Genomic DNA, 16,659 nt, shown 5'->3' on the forward strand with positions numbered 1-16,659 from the left:
ACTCAGCATTGGCGTGAACATTATTTTCTGCATTCCTTTATGAATTTCATCGGGGATTTCTGCTAAGATACATCCCGGAGTTTCCATCAATGAGTGTAAGATTTTTTTAAAGAATTATGCCATTTTTTACAATTTATTTGGGAATTGCACCAAATAATTTTTCAGGAATTCAACTAGCTTTATCTTTTATCCTAAAAAAATCTTTCTGGAAAAATAATTTCTCTTCAAGAATCTTTTAAGTGGTTAAAGCAAGGATGTCATGCAGTATTTCTCTACGCACTCCTTCAGGAATTCTTATAGTGTTGTCTCCAAGAATATTTTCAAAAGTACTTCAAAAGATCTCAGAGTACTTCAAAAGACCAAGTATCATGGAGTATTTTTCGAACAATTTGTTCAAGAAGTTCACCAGGGATATTATCGTTAACATCTCTGAGGATCCATCTAAAAGATCATCCATAGAATTCTTAAGAAGTTCCAGAAAAATACTACAAGAAAGTTCTCCAATGAATTTTTTCGAACCAGATATCCTTCCAAGAAATTATATCGGAATTCCACCAAAGGAAGAGAAGTCTTACTAGAATTTCTTCAAACATTCCTCCATGATTTCTTTCAGGAGATCCTCCAAATATTCCTTTGATAATTTTTCCACAGAAGTTAAGAACATTATCAGAAGAACTTCTAAAGGTGCTTTGTAGAATTTTTTTGAAAAATCTTTCTGGAATTGCTCCAACACCAACACTAGAAGCTTTCTCAAGGATTCCTTTAGGATTTTTTTGCTAGCATTCTTCTGGGAACCTTTCTAAAAGTTTTATTGCGATTTTTGATAAGCCTTTTGTAAAAAAATCGAGAAACCTTTTGCAAAATCATTCTATGTTTCCATTAAACATCCCAGTCAAGAATTGCAGCAGAATTTAGTGTTGATTCCTCTAGAAATTCCTCCAAAAATTTCTCCAGAAATTCCTCCAAAAATACTCTGAGAATTCCTGGTAAGGTCAATATGGGCTTCGTGGCCGTGCGGCTAGAGGCGTCAGTCATCTAGACGTTTCGTAAGCCTCGCAGTGTGGGTTAGATTCCCGCTCCAGTCGGGGAAAACTTTTCGTCAAACGGAAAGTTCTCCACTGGGCCACTGGGTGTTATGTGTGTTGTCCGTTGTCATATGTTAGTGCTTGTTCAGTCTGTACAACCTCTGGTTGAAGACGGTGTAGTGTTTTTTTAATATACCCTAAGTCATCTTACGATCCCAAATTCAACCTATTCAAAAACAAAGCGATCATGGCACCCACTGATTACGCAATTTTTGTTAGCATTTGTGCTCATTTCTAACAAAACTACAAAAACAACAAATAAAATAAGAAGCGCTTCATTCCTTTGGAGCAAATATGCTCAAATGGTAAAGGATCCCTATCTTATCGGATCAAACAGTTCCATCTGAGTTTCTCCAAGGATCTCTCCTAATATTGTTTCACCACTTTTTTTGGGAAGAGCCTAGAAGCATCCTTTAAGTGATAAATACTAAGATTTCATAGACAATATCATCGAGAATACTCCAGGAATGGCTTAAAGAATTCCAAGGATTTCTTAAATATTTCTTTAAGAAAATTTCTTCACAACTATCATAATATTTTCAGAATTTCTTCAAGGATCGGATAAAGCTTTCCTTGTTTAATTTATTTAATAATTTCTCCAAGGATTCTTGTTTTATTTATTTAATAATTTCTCCAAGGATTTCTTTTGGGATTCCTCCAGGGATCGCTTTAGGATGGTCTTAAGAATTCCTTCGAAGAGGCCTCAAGAAATTCCTCCCGAACTTTCTTCGGGAATTTTTCAAAAGATTTCTTCAGTAGTTTATCCAATGAATTCTCTTGCGATTGATTCGTTCAGAATGCATAGAAGTATTCTATTAGAATCCCCCAAATTGATTTCATTCATTCATTCTTAACCTGTCTTCCAGGTATTTAACAAATAATGTTGTACAACTAATCGTTCGAGAATTCTTTCATGCAAGGATTTTTTTTTATGCATTTTTATAATTACTCCTGCCAGATGTATCCGAAGATTCTTACACAAGTTCCTCCAAGATATTCTATAGGACTTCCTCCAGAAGATGCTTTGAGTGTTTTTGCTTGGAATGCTGAAGAAATTCCTCCAATAAGCCATTCAAGGATTCAGGAACTACTCCTTTAAAAATTCCTTCACGAAATTCTATTGAAATTTCCTAAAACATTTTAAGTAATTGCTTTGTGATTTTTTTAGGTCATTGTATGTGAACTTTTCTGGAAAAATCCTTTGGTAATTCTTTTGAAATTTTCATCGGCGGTTCCATTGTAAATTCGCAAGAGTTTATCGCATAGAACTTCAACGAAACAGACAGAATTCCGTAAAGAATTATCAAAAGAAATATTCAGAGGAGTTACCAATAAAGAATTGTGAGGAATTAACGGAGAAGTTTTAAAAAAGTTTTCACTTAAAGATTTGACTAAGGAATTTTCAAAGTACATGTCGAATGAATTTCTTAATGAACTATTGAATCACAAAAGTAATTGTCAGGTACAGTGCTGAAAATGTCATTTCGACAAATCCAGCTCGTTTTAGAAGCTCAACCTGAGAACATGGTATATGAAAAACTTGTGCGGATTGATCAGCTTTGCAAGAAAGTCACGGAAAACCCGATCTTTTTCGAATATTTAAGATAAGTGTCACGGGCTACCTTCGAAAAATGCCCATGATATTCATTTACTTTAAATATTCTAAAAAGAGCAATTTTTTCGTGACTTATGTGAGATATGTCGAAATGACATTTTCAGCACTGGTCAGGTAGCAAAGGGACTGCCGGTGAAACTTGCAATGAAATTGCTGAAATTCCGTATAAGGTGCGGTAGACATTTTCAAAAATAATAACCTAAATCAATTTCGAATATTATTGCTGGGAGATTTCTTAAAGAGTTACCGAATAAAACTACAAATTATCTATACTGAAGTAGTTTTCAAAAAAAAAAAAATGATCAAGAAAATCTCAAAAATCTTATAGGAATTTTCAGATCAAATCCAATAAAAAATGCAAGGATTTCCAAAGAATTTAACGAAAACTCAGGTATCTCACAGGAAATACGCCTAATGAATTTTCAAAGCATATGCCAAATGAATTAACTAATTAATTCCTGTAGGAATTTGCAAAGAAGTTTCCAGAAGTGTGTTGTAGTTATTGCCGAAGTAATTACCAGAGGATTTTTCAAACAAATTGTCAAAAAAAGAAAACCAGCGAAAAGATACAGAAGAAATTTCTGTAGAAATAAAAATCTGAAGTAGTTTGCAAAGCTATTTCTGAAGCATTGCTGACAATTGATTAAAACAGTTTTCAAAGGATTCGCTTGACAATTTTTGAAATGAATTGCAGCAGAAATTTTCAATGAGACCTCTAACGGAGATAAAAAAAACTTAATAAATTTTACAAAAGGAATAGCGAACTCAATTTGCAATACAATAGCTGAGACATAGACAGTTTCCAAAATAATTGCCAAAGATATTTTCTGAAAAAAAAATACAGAATTAATCCAGAAAAAACTTGAGGAATTCCCAAAGGAATTTCAGAAGGAAATTTTCAGTGTAATTACTGAAGGTATTTCCAATTTTATTTAATATTCCTTAACAAACTGCTGCACGGATTTTCAAAATAATTACTGCAGAAGATCCAAAAGAAACTTCCGATTAAATACTGCAGAAATCCTTATAAAAAGGTGTCAGTATTTCTTCAATTACACTCACAGAAATTCGTCCAAAAAATTTAACTGGGATTTTTCCAATGAATTCTTTGTCTAGGTATTCTGCCAAGGTTTCAATTAAGAACTTTTTTATTTACATCTTTAAATATTTTTCAAGCGATAACATCCGTTTCATCCGGATACCCTTCACGAAACTTCTAAAAATGTTTCTTACGATTTCATGAAGCTTTTATTTCAAGTAAGGAACTCCAAAAACTCTTTTTTGGATATCCTTTACGATTTACCTAGGAAAAACTTCACGAACTTTTTTACAAATTTCTCCAAGATTTCCTTCGAAAGTTGCTATAGCGATTGCTTCGGGAACTCCTCCAAGCGTTTCTGAAGGAATTTCTTTCCTCAAGAATTCCATAAAAAGTTTTTAAAGATTTCCACGAGCGATTCCTTTGGGGCTTCCCATATAATCACTTTAGCAATTTCCCAGAGGAATCCTTAAGGAATTCTTTCAAGATTTCTTTTTTAGAAATTTCTACCAGAGTTCCTGTTGCAATACCCCAAACGGTTTTTCTTAAAGGTATTTCAAGGTTTTCTTACGAATTTGTTCAGGTAATTTTTTTGTTATACCTGCAGTGATTTCTTCAGGAATTCCTCCAAAAATTGCTGTAGAGAATCGTACAAGGATTCTATAGGCGATTTTTTCATGTCCTCTGTCACAGTTCGTTCAAGAATCCTTTAAGAAAGTCCAGTGAAGATTAAATATTTTTCTTCAAGAATTGTTACAGGCCACATTATGAAGATTCGTTAAAGGAAGTCTCGAAGTTTTCTGTCATATAACCCTGCAAAGATGAACATATTCGTCCGCAAAGGATTCATGCAGGAATTTCTTCAGTGATTTCTAAAGAAATTTCCCCAAGGTCTCCTTTAGAAACTCCTATATAGGAATTCTTTCAAAGATTTTTTTTTTATTTGTTCCAAACAATTTTGAATATTCGCCATTGATTTCTTTGAGAAAAAAATTAGTGATTTAACCATTGTTTTTTTTTTTTTTCAAATATCTCTTTGCTTTCAAAATTTTTTCAGGAATCCTTTGAGTAAATCCTCAGAGTACTCTTACTACTGCTTCATAGTACTGCAGTAATCCTTCGAGGATGTTATCAAAGATACCTCCATAATCAACCCAACGTTTTTTTTTCGAACACATCCTGGAATTCATCTCCATTTAAAAAAAAAATCTAGAAACTCCTCCACAAATTCCTGCAAGCATTTTAACAAGGATTCTTTCGGAAATTCCTTCAGAAAATCTCTCAAGGATCCATTCAGATATGGTTTCAAGCCTGATCTCAGATATTTTTGAAAGATATTTTCCATATGGAACTCTTGAAAGATTCCTTCTTGGAGAAACCTCTTAAGGAATCCTTGGAGAAGTTCCTTAAGGTTCATCTGAAGGATTCCTTAAGGACTTTATGAAAGAATCCAAAGTTGTATTCCTGAACGAATGCTTGAAGAAGTGCCCAAAAGAAAAAAGTCCTTGAAGTAATTTTTGAAGGATTTCTTGAAAAATTTCTAAAAATGCTTGGAGGAGTTCCTGAAGGAGAATCATTGTAAGCATTCCTAAATCAATACTTGATATAATTTCAGAAGCAATCCCTGAAAAAAAAAACTGAAGTTAATCTTACAGGAAATTCTATAGAAGTTTTTGAAGGAACTGCTAGATAAATCGTAAAAGATATCCCCGAAGGCAAGGTAAGTATTTACGTTGCCCGAAGGAATTCCTGCAGAAACCCTTCAAGTAACATGGAAAAAAATACTTGATGAAATAGTTGTAATATGTTGATTGCACTTGCATTTTTTATACGGGAGCAAAAATAATCGACAAACTATTGCTGTTACGGTTTTGACGTGACATGTGTTCCAGATGGGGCCCCTGATATTCAGCTGCTACCTTTAGCTAAGTCAACAGCTGTGTTAGGTCATGTGGCAAGGATATCAGGGACGTTTTCATATTGCCAATGAATTTTACTTTCATATCGCTACTGGAGATTCAAATTTGATTTCTAGCACATTTTTTCTTGTATTTTGGGAACTCATGGAACAGATTAAAACTAAACTAACTTAACTACTTGAATAAAGTGTGCACATTAACAATTGTTAATAATAGGACTCCAAATAAGCCACCCGTATGCCCCATTCCAAAAACTCTTGATAATCGCGAAGGGCCCTTATATACCTATCAGCAGATCTGCAAGTATTGAACTCATACTTATGAGAAACTTTTGCTATTAAAAGAACTTTATTCATACTAGGCCCAAGCAACACACATGTTATATAACAGTTACGACAGCGCAAGTTTTGGTTGTATAGAAGTTTATTTTACGTAATTCTAACACAATGTTGAAATAACATCGAATTAATTTCTATACAACCAAAACTTGCGCTGTCGTAACTCTTATATAACATGTGTGTTGCTTGGGGGGTAAAAGCTCCCTTAGTGGAGGTAGTACCAATAGTGGTGGTAGTAGCAATTTAGCACTATTTCGACCAAAAAGCTTGCAAATGGCATTTTTAATAGATGCATCATACCTAATTAATAACATTAATTCAGTTTTGTATTCAGGATTTGCCGAAAACCCTATTTTAAATAATTATTTTCCTTAATTTTTTTGCTCCTTTGCACCTATAGTGGTGGTAGTGTTCTTATAGTGGTGGGTCCCATAAGAATTCAATGGGATGCGCCACTATAGGAACCATTGTTAAATTTTACCTCCATAATAGGAACCGTGTACCTATAGTTGGTGCAAGTGATTTATTAGCAAAAACTGAAATAAACAATGGTTTTTACAATTTTTCTAGCAAATTTATGTGAAAAACTACCGATTAACGTTTTCAGACTTTTTATTTTGTGGTATTATCAATTTGATTCAATTATTTTAGTACAAGCAGCTACTAATAGCACCACTATTGGTACATTTACCCTAGCATTAGACATCTTCTCTGATTTCGAGGCTGCCTGAATTTATGGGCCCGGTGCGGACCGCACCCACCGCACCCCATTTGCTACGCCACTGTGTTAGTATGTTGTGTTATGCATATCATAAGTGCAGAATTATATTGCTGAGAATCCACCTTTTTAGACTTCTGCGTGAAAATTAGTTGCGTGGATTTTTCTTGCGTGGGCCCACAGATGTGAAAACAGACCGTGTGCTGGCGAATATTTCACACTGCGTTGTTGAGTACACCTTTGGCGATGATTTTGCATTATAAACAAACATTTATAATGCATCTACGCTAAAAATAATCGTAATCTTTTTTTTGCGCCAGAATCGATAAATCTTCGCATTTGAAAAGCTTCCGAATCTAATCGCGCACATGCTCACTGTATACTCTTCGTGCCGAACAAAAAACTCCCGGCATAAGATCTTTGGAATCCAGCTGCGGTCACACCAACTACATATATTTACTTTTAACGCCAAAACACTAACCTTCAAATAGTTTTAATTGATTTCATGCTAATGTTGCAACAAATTTACAAATATTTAACTTGATTTAATTCAGAAATAATAATAATGATTGATATTTTTTCTTATCGGGATATAATGAAAAAAAAAACCCCCAGAGCAAAACGGGTCGTATTAGCAGTCTTTAGGATTGGGTTATACATATCTCTCTCTCATAAATGGCCATTAAACAATTAAATACCCTTTCTCGTGGACTAGATCAACAACCCCGATTACAACCCTAAGCTAACTAAACCCTCTTTATTTTCTCTCTCTTATCTCCCAAACAGAAAAACTTCTATCCTCCGAGGGACGTGAACTGCGGAGGGCACTGTTTTCCCTTAAGCAGATCTTCCAGGAAGACAAGGACCTGGTGCATGGCTTCGTGGCACTCGGGGGGCTCAATTGCCTGGTGCAAATCGGCAACGAAGCGGATCAGAACTACCAAAACTACATCCTGCGGGCGCTGGGACAGGTGATGCTGTATGTGGACGGTATGAATGGGGTGATGAAACATTCGCCTACGATCCAGTGGCTGTACTCGCTGATTGCGTCCAAGTATCGGCTGGTGGTGAAGACGGCATTGAAGCTGCTGTTGGTTTTCGTGGAGTATTGCGAAGGGAACTGCTACCTGATGGTCAGCGGGATTCGCTTCGTGGACACAGCGCGGGGAGTAGTGCCCTGGAATAATATAATGAGGTGAGTTGTTGTTTGGTCTTTTTATCAAAGTCGCGCGACATGTGATATTACAGATGCGAAGTAAATTTGAACCGATTTTTAGCAGCAGGCATCTTTCAGCTAATCAAGAGCTACAATATGCACTTATCCAAATCGATTTGCTACACACAAAAGTGGGTAAAAACTCAATTTTTGCACCCCAGGTTAGTTCGCGTTTCAACCAAAAGCATAATGGGTAATGTGAAGTATTGATACTAAGCATCTATAGGTGGTGGCCAAAATGTATGGGATAGGCAACTTTTTCTTCTCTCACAAAAAAGTTTAACATGCTGTAGTTTTTCATAGAGTGCAAAATCTCAAATTTTGACTGTTTGTTAACTCATTATATGTGCAACATTGGTAGGTACACATTTGAACTCTATTGGTTAATCTTTAGCGAAGCTAGAACCGTTCTCGTAAAACACTATTTTTTAGACAACTAATGTTTGAACTTTCATATCTCGGAAACCAGTGAACCAAAATGAATGAAATTATGAACGTTTATCAACAATATATTGATGAATCGCAAGTCTTTAAAACATATCCACTTTTTGGACGTTCAAAAAAGTTATGATAAATTGGCACTTTTTGAATCTAGGGTTACGAAGGGTATTATCGGCAGGTTTGTTATCTTCGTCATATGGGGTTTTTGTGGGCCGAATTGCCTGAGATTTGGGCATATAACTCAGTTTGGTTGGGAAGGATTCAAGGCCAAATCTCAGACCAACAGGTCTCGAAAAACCCCCCATGACGAAGAGAACAAAACTGCCGAAAATACGTAAGTTCCCCTATTTCGAAACAATTTTTACAACAGTTACCACAAAACTTCATTCATTTCGGTACACTGGTTTCCGAGATATGAAAGTTCAAAAATTAATTGTCTAAAAAATAGTGTTTTACGAGAACGGTTCTAACGAGCAAAAAGCTGCACATATAATGATTTAACAAACAGTCAAAATTTGAGATTTTTTAATGCAATCTATGAAAAGTTACAGCAAGTTGTACTTTATTGTAAGAGAATAAAAGTTGCCTATCCCAAACATTTTGGCCACCCCCTGTATATTTTGCTTCAATGAGTTGTGTGACTGAAAAGAATCGAAATTAGGGAGAAACTCCACAGAACGCCGACATGGCTGTCACAATTACCGCTTAGAGTACATATTTAGAAAATTGCGGACTTAATCTTGTGTATTTTATTATGTATGCAATTAAGCTAAGCTATGACAAATAAATCCACCATGGTTTACTGCTTTATTCGTTGTATTACTGCCACTGAAGATTGTAAGTAAATTTGATATTAGAGGAACGTAACACCTGTAACGGGATGCTAACATAAGGCTGAATTTCAAAAGGCTGAATGCTCAAAAGGCTGAAATTGCAAAAATGCAGGAAATGAGTTATAGTACTTCTTCTTCTTCTTTTTTCTGGCGTAACATCCCAACTGAGACAAAGCCTGCTTTCAGCTTCTATACGCATTTCAACAGTTATTAATTGAGAGAGCCTCCTCTGCCAATGACCACTTTGCATTTGTATATCGTGTGACAGACAGGAAGATACTTTATGCCCGCGGTTGTCAAGGAATTTTCCATTACAAAAAGTTTCTGGCCCGAGGGAGAATCGAACCCGTCACCCTCAGCATGACTAGACTATCCGTTCGCTAACCAGATCGGCTACATACATGAGTCCTAGTCAGAGAATGTGCTTAGTGAAGAGGCTAATGATGCATACCAACTAACACAAAAAATGACTAATAGTATTTCAATAGGAGATTTTTCCTTCTTTGAGCATAAGCTATTCTTTCGAGTCATGCTGTTATGGAGATTGGTTGCCATTACAGCTGCCAGCAATGTGATTAGAGATGTTTCCTTCTTTTAAATATATGCTATTCTTTGGAGAAATACTGTCATAGTTATGTAGGCGATCAATAATGCATACTTTAGCGCGCAAAAACAGTCCCAACGCTTTCCGATTTCAAACATAGTAACGGAAGCATGTTCGTCCAATGAACCATCAACCAATGAGCGGTAGTGTGCGTCAAATGTCAAACTCAAGCAAAATGATGCAAGTGTCAGGGCTGATTGGTCGGCCAACTAGCAATTTTTCATAAAGATCATTATAACAGTGTACGATATGAATAGGTAATTATGTAGAGTGTTATGTCTGTTTGTCTGTGATGTTAGTGTTGCTTTTAGGCTCGCATGACTGCCTTTAGGCTCGCCGTTTGAAAACTAGTCGAATCATGATTTCAGCCTCATGTTATTTCAGCCTTTTGACATTTTCAGCCTTTCGTAATTCAGCCTTTTGTTATTTCAGCCTTTCGTGTTTCAGCCTTTTATACGTAACCCCCTGTAACTGAACCACTGAAAACAATTACGTGTGCAATTAAATTTTTTTTGAAACAATTTTGGAAATCAGTACAGATAATCTTCGATATAACGTACCCTTGATATTGCGAATTCGACGTTCATTTTGCTTAGATATAACGTACGACATTGATTTTTTTTTTGTTTTTTTTTTCATGAAAAACCCCAGATAAACTACGAAATCACTCAAATCAATGTTTTGTTGCAGTATTAGACTTGTTACTCAGAATTAGCGCAAATTGGGAAAAACTGTAGTGTGCGTTATATCGAAGCACAAAAAACGAAGACTTTTTCGTGAAAACTATTGTTTCTATTAACGGTTTTGTGAATTTCACCGAAATCATTTCTGGGGTTAATTTCACGTCGGACTAATCAACATTAGCATGAAAAATATTATTTTTTTTCTGCTTCGATATAACGTTAACTTCGATATAACGTACAAAGAGAACATTTATTTGTACGTTATAGGGGCTGTCCATAAACCACGTGGTCATTAGGGGGGGGGGGGGGGGTTCAGCCAATGACCATTTTGTAAGGACAAATAAAAAAATTTGTATGGACTAATGACCACGCGGGGGGGGGGGGGGGGGGGTTGAAAAGTCTCAAAAAAAAAGACCACGTGGTTTATGGACAGCCCCATATCGAAGAGTACCTGTAACTATCAAATCTTCATAATATGCTTGCTATCCTGCGTATTCAGAAATGTTTTATTCGATTGAAAGTTTCGATAATTCACGATAACCATCTAGTTCTACTGAATGAAAGAATATATTTATTGCTGATATGTTTACGAAACATGATACAGTCGAACCTCCATGAGTCGATGTTCCTTGACTCGATATCGACTCACGGAGGTTAATTTTTACATACGGAAAAATAATTTCTGGGTTACTATGATGGTCCCTCCAACATGCCTCCAAAAGGATTTCTGTTCCACTACTCGATATTTCCATGAGTCGATGGTCCCTTCAATATCGACTCATGGAGGTTTTACTGTATATGTATCTTTGATCTTTTTGATGGTGAGGATGTCCATATATAATATATAAGTAGCACTTGTTTAGAAATAGTTTAAGCAATTATTTTAACCATCATGAATTTCTTGATATTTTTTGGGATTTTGTTTGGTGTTTTCTCTGGTCTGTAGTCCATTAAATTTTATTTCCTACAATACATTTGGGAATTGATTCGGCTATTCCTGTGGAAATTTTTCTGGGAATTCCTTTGATAATCGCTTTAGGAATTTCTTTAAACTAGTGCTTAACTAGTGACATTTCAAATTGTGCGTAAATTCCTTTGGGGTACATATTATGAAACATTTTCGGAAATTCCAAAGAAAGTCTGCATTATTTTCTTTGAGAATTCTTTCTGTGGTTCCATTGGATTTTAATCTATTATTTTTTGAAAATTTGTTCAAAAATTTGAACGGCAATTAATTTGAAATTCTTTCGGCAACTGTCTTTGCAAAATTCTAAAGCAATTTTATCGAGATTATTTCAGTTATTTATTGGGAGTTTTGTTGTATTAAAATGTTGGCATTGTTTCGTCTGGCATTTTTTTTTATATATGCGATTTTTTTTTGAAAATTCTTTTGTTTTTTTAACAAAAATTTCTTGAAAATCCCTTTGTGAATTAGCTCGGTGTTTAGCACTTCTCTTCGAAACTTCTTTGATGTTTTTTCGAAAATCTTCTAGTAATTCCTTTTGAATTTTCTTCGAAAATATCAAAGACTGCTTTAACGATAATTCCCCTGTAAATTCCCTAGGCCATTAATTCAGAAAATTTACAGCAATTTTTTTCCGGTACATTCTCTACGGTTTTTTTTAGAAAATTTATTAGACTTGCTGATGTTCATCGTGACATCAAAAAAATAGCCGTAAACATTAAAAATGGAATTGCTGAATGAGATTAGAAATAAATTTTCAAAAGGATTTTCGAATAAAAACTCGAAGAAATTCCTGAAAAAATACTAAAAGAATTGTCGGATAAATTGTGTTGTCGGAGAAATTTACATGGAAATTGCCATAAATATTTAAAAAGACATATTCGAAGAAATTCTTAAAGAATATGTCAAAGGAGTTTTGGAACGAACTCCCAATCGAATATCTTGTGGAAGTTGCCAAGAAATTTCCGAACAATTTTCCAAAGACCATGCCAGAGAAATTCTCAAAAGAATTGGGTTGGAAAAACCATCGAAGGAATTTCTAAAGGAATAATCGAAGAAGTCCTCAAACAATATGCCTGATAAATTTCCAAAGGTGTTACTGATGATATTTCTTAAAAAAAAACTGCTGCAGGAATTCCTAAAATCATCACTTGAAAATATGAAAGATTTTATTTCTTAATAATGCATTTTGGCATTAAAGAAGGAATTCACAAACAAATTGCCGAATGCTTTCTTTAAGAGATTGTCGAAGCAATTCCAAATTGCATAAATAAAAAAACAAATGTTTAACGAAGAAAATCTAGGAAAAAAATGCAAAATGAATCAACGAGAACATTTCCTAAAACAAAATTTTGAGAGATTTCTCACATTAATTGTCGAAAGAATTACCAAAAGCATTACCAAGAGAATTCGCAAGGAATTTCCGGAGGAGTTGCTGGGTAAATTAAAAGAATGCCAAAAGAATTTCTGAATAAATTAAGAAATTGCTTGAGAAATTATTAAAACGATTGGCGAAGAAACTCCCGGAAAATGTTTCATAATGATTTACCGATGAAATTTAACCCTCTAATACCCAACCCCGCCTTTTAGACGGAGTATAGTTTAAGCATTTATATTTTTTATATTTTTTTTTTATATTTTTTTCTTTCTGGGCAATCAAAACTTTCATATTTTTGGCAGATATTTAGGATTGTTGTGCATACCTTCAAATGGTTTTTGGTGTCTTTTAAAGATGATTTACATTATTAATCATTGAAAAAAATGTGTTCTGGTCACCTTTTAGATGATAGTGTAGAATTAGCTTGAGTTCAAATAAATATGAACAAAAACAAAAAAAAACTGTAAGATGTCATTGTTTTTTTCTTTTGTATTGTATCGCAACAGTTAACATATTTATTTTTTTTCCTCAATCATTTTATTATAGTAGAAGATCTTAGGAAAGTTGAATACATTCTAAAATTATTTTCCTTGAAGTAAAACAAAAACTGAAAAAAAAATAACAATTACAAAAATATTTAAACAATAATCATAAAATCTCACAATGTCTTAAAAAATCGGTATGCCAAATAGGCTTCAAAGAAAATTATAAAAGTGCAGCGATGTTCAAAAATTAAATAAAAGAAAAATCAAAAACTAAATTTACAAAAAAACGCGAATTGTAAAAAATATCATCTTTAAATCGATTTTAGATGCCGAAAAATTATGTTTCATTCGATCAAAATAAATAATTTGGGTGTAAGAGGATTAAGAAAAAATGATAAATAGACTCCTAAAGGGGTTTCCGTAGAAGTTTCGAAGGTAATTACCAATGGACATTTTTAAAGGACGTACCGAAAGATTATCTGAACGAAATTTCAAGCGTGATATCAAAAAAACTCCAAGCGTGATATCGAAAAAACAAATCCCAAAGAAATTAACAAAGGAGAACCGAAGGAAATACTGAAGACTCTAAAAGAGTTACTGATGATTTCCAAAAAGGCGTTGCTAAAAACTTTCTGTCGCCAGAAATATTTTCTTGTCACTGCATGTTATTTCCCAGGTAAAATTTTGATGACCAATTAGTCTTGAGGAGGTTTTTAAAACTGTCATATAACCTGAAACCTTTTATTTGGGTTTTATGGTGGTTTTAAGAACCTCTACAAGTCTATTGGCCTGAAAAATATTACTAGGGTTGTGTTCTCCATTGTTTAGTGTAAGGTACACCGGGGCAAGTTGAAACGGGTGGGGCAAGATGAAACAGCGGGTTAACATGATGTTTTCTAATGATGATAAACAATTGGATTGCCATAACACATAGTTTTTGATTCAAGCAATCCTTTAGTGAAGGATAAATTTCCAAATTTTATTGAAATCTATTTCAAAACTTCGCGTTTCATCTTGCCCCACCCGTTTCAACTTGCCCCGGTGTACCTTATGTGCAGACTGTGCAGCCTCTAGCTTCAGACGATGTAAATGTTTTTTTAAAGTTCAAAAATACTGTTCATACTATTTTAAGGCCATACACATAACAAACTGGAAACCACCAATCCTGGCACCCATAGGCGCCGCCTAGGAGGCGAGTCGCAGAATTGCGTCTTTTAAATAATAGTTAAATAGTTAAATAATAGATCTTGAACAGGATCAGGAGAATCTAGCTAAGTGACTTCTCGACGCCAAATTTCACAGCTGCAATGAATTAACCTTTCGTCAGTCGCGTGGTCGGCTACTTCTACCAGCATCATGCGGCTGCTGTGAACAATATGTGAACATTTTTTTCGAAGAATATCTCCAGGAACACCGTCAGGGTTTTTTTCTGAAATTTTTCTCAAGATTCCTTCTGGAAAAAATAAATCTGCTAACGAGTTTTCTTCCAGGTATTTTAATATATCCTCTTGAGATTTCTCCTGGAGCTTCCCCAGGATTGTGTGCGGAGGTTTCCCAAAGAATTCTCCCAGATTTCCTTTCAAATTTGCTACCGGAGTTGCTTCTGACATTTTTTAAAGAGTTCTTCTTGGATTCTTTCTAACAGTTCGTGTCTTTATTATCCTTATAATTCTCGCATATTCTTCCAGATGTCCTAGCGGGACTACTGCCAGAGTTCCTCCTGAGATTTATGTCGAAGTTCCTTCTGGAATTGCTACCAAGGATTTCTCCAAGAGTTGCCGTGTTGCTCCAAAATTCCTCACGGAGTTCTTCCAGTTTTAATAGAGTTTCTCTCTTCTCATCTGAAATTATATTCGAATCTTTTTGAGAAAAGTGTTAGTTTTTACGCTGCAAATTACGGTGGAAAATTAGCAAAAATTCATTGAGAAAATTTATTATTTATTTGTTTTATGGGACTTAATCACATATGACTCTTGGGAGCTATTCAGCAATGATTACAAAAATAATTGTGTTAGCAACCACAAATACAGAAATACAGGAATGTTTAATATCGTAAGGAATACCATTCAACATTTCTGAGGAAGTTCCAAGAGCAAATAGGAGGAAAACCATGTATAAATATTGCGCGAAATACAGTGCATCGATTGCTTACAGTATCCTTGTTGACATCACTTAAAGAATTCCAGGAGCGTACAAAAAGAAATTTTTGATTGTTTTTATGGAGGAATCCCAGAGCTCCGAATAAAGACTGGACTCAAAAAATATGAGACACTCAAAATAATGTATAACTTTTGATTGCGTTCGTTTCTGATTTTTTGATATGTTACGCCAAATTTCCAGAATTTTCTGATAAAAATATAAAGGCAGGGTACCTCTTTGGTCCCGAGACCATGAAAAGTGGAAAAACTAATATATTTGCATATTTTATAGTACTCTTTACATTTTAGCCACTTTACGTGTTTTTCCTGAAAACTACAATTCAATAGCTTTCAAACAAAAAAAAGAAGTTTAAAATCGGTCAAATGATTCAAAAGTTACGATTTTTTGAAAATGTTTAGTTCTGAAAAACCTTGATTTTTTGGACTTTCTTATATGAAAATTGGTCACTTAAATGACGAAATAAAAAAAATACGGGTCTAATTATTTCCGAAGAACTACAAGCCCACCAAGTTTCACGACAATCGGAGATGCACTATATCGTTTTTCTATGGAATGGCTGTATGGCTATAACTTTTTAAAGGTCAAATCAAATTGAATGAATTTTTGACACAATACATCTACATACATACTTTTTGTACAGAAAATTTTTCATTGAAATCGGTTCAGTATTTTTGGCTCTACAGTTTTAGATAAAAAATGTGATATTTTTTAAAGTGTTTGTTTGACCCAAGATTCTCAAATGATAAGTCTCTTGTTTCAACGATGTCTCCGCCAACACTTAACCGATTTTGATGAAATTTTTATGGTATGAGCTACACATAATGTACTATTCCTGGTAAAAAAAATCCCAGACAACCAGGCATCGCATAAGGATGCACACTGTACATCGTATAAAGTACTATTTTAAGTCACTATCGCATATATGTACGGCTGAGGGACAATTTTTATCGCATATGATGTTATTTTTTGAACTTACTGCGATGTATCTGGTAAAATCATATAAGAGTGCAAATTAACTTTTATAATGCATGACTACATCGTAGTAGACGACATTCCGATGTTTTGTTGCGACGAACTTTGCTTATTCGCAAAAGCGTTCGAGTGAACTCGCAAAGTGTCAATTGAATTCGCATAATTGCGTACTGCGATGATTATACGACTTCGCTTGGTGCTTTTCTAAT

At 34.5% G+C, this 16,659-nt stretch overlaps 1 protein-coding gene across 8 annotated transcripts in view; it reads left to right on the top strand.

The window, feature by feature from the left end:
* The window catches only part of LOC115263279 (serine-rich adhesin for platelets), a 552,542-nt gene that overhangs the window by 475,473 nt on the left and 60,410 nt on the right, over nucleotides 1-16,659 (top strand). For all 8 annotated transcript variants that reach the window (XR_009997896.1, XM_062852797.1, XM_062852795.1 and 5 more), the window contains one exon: nucleotides 7,501-7,909. Coding sequence is in view for 7 of the 8 variants with exons in the window: in XM_062852797.1 (XP_062708781.1) it covers nucleotides 7,501-7,909 (409 nt within the window). In the remaining variant the exon portion in view is untranslated. The remainder of the gene's footprint in view (nucleotides 1-7,500; nucleotides 7,910-16,659) is intronic.

This window comes from Aedes albopictus, chromosome 2 (assembly GCF_035046485.1).
Source record: "Aedes albopictus strain Foshan chromosome 2, AalbF5, whole genome shotgun sequence".
Classification (NCBI taxonomy): domain Eukaryota; kingdom Metazoa; phylum Arthropoda; class Insecta; order Diptera; family Culicidae; genus Aedes; species Aedes albopictus.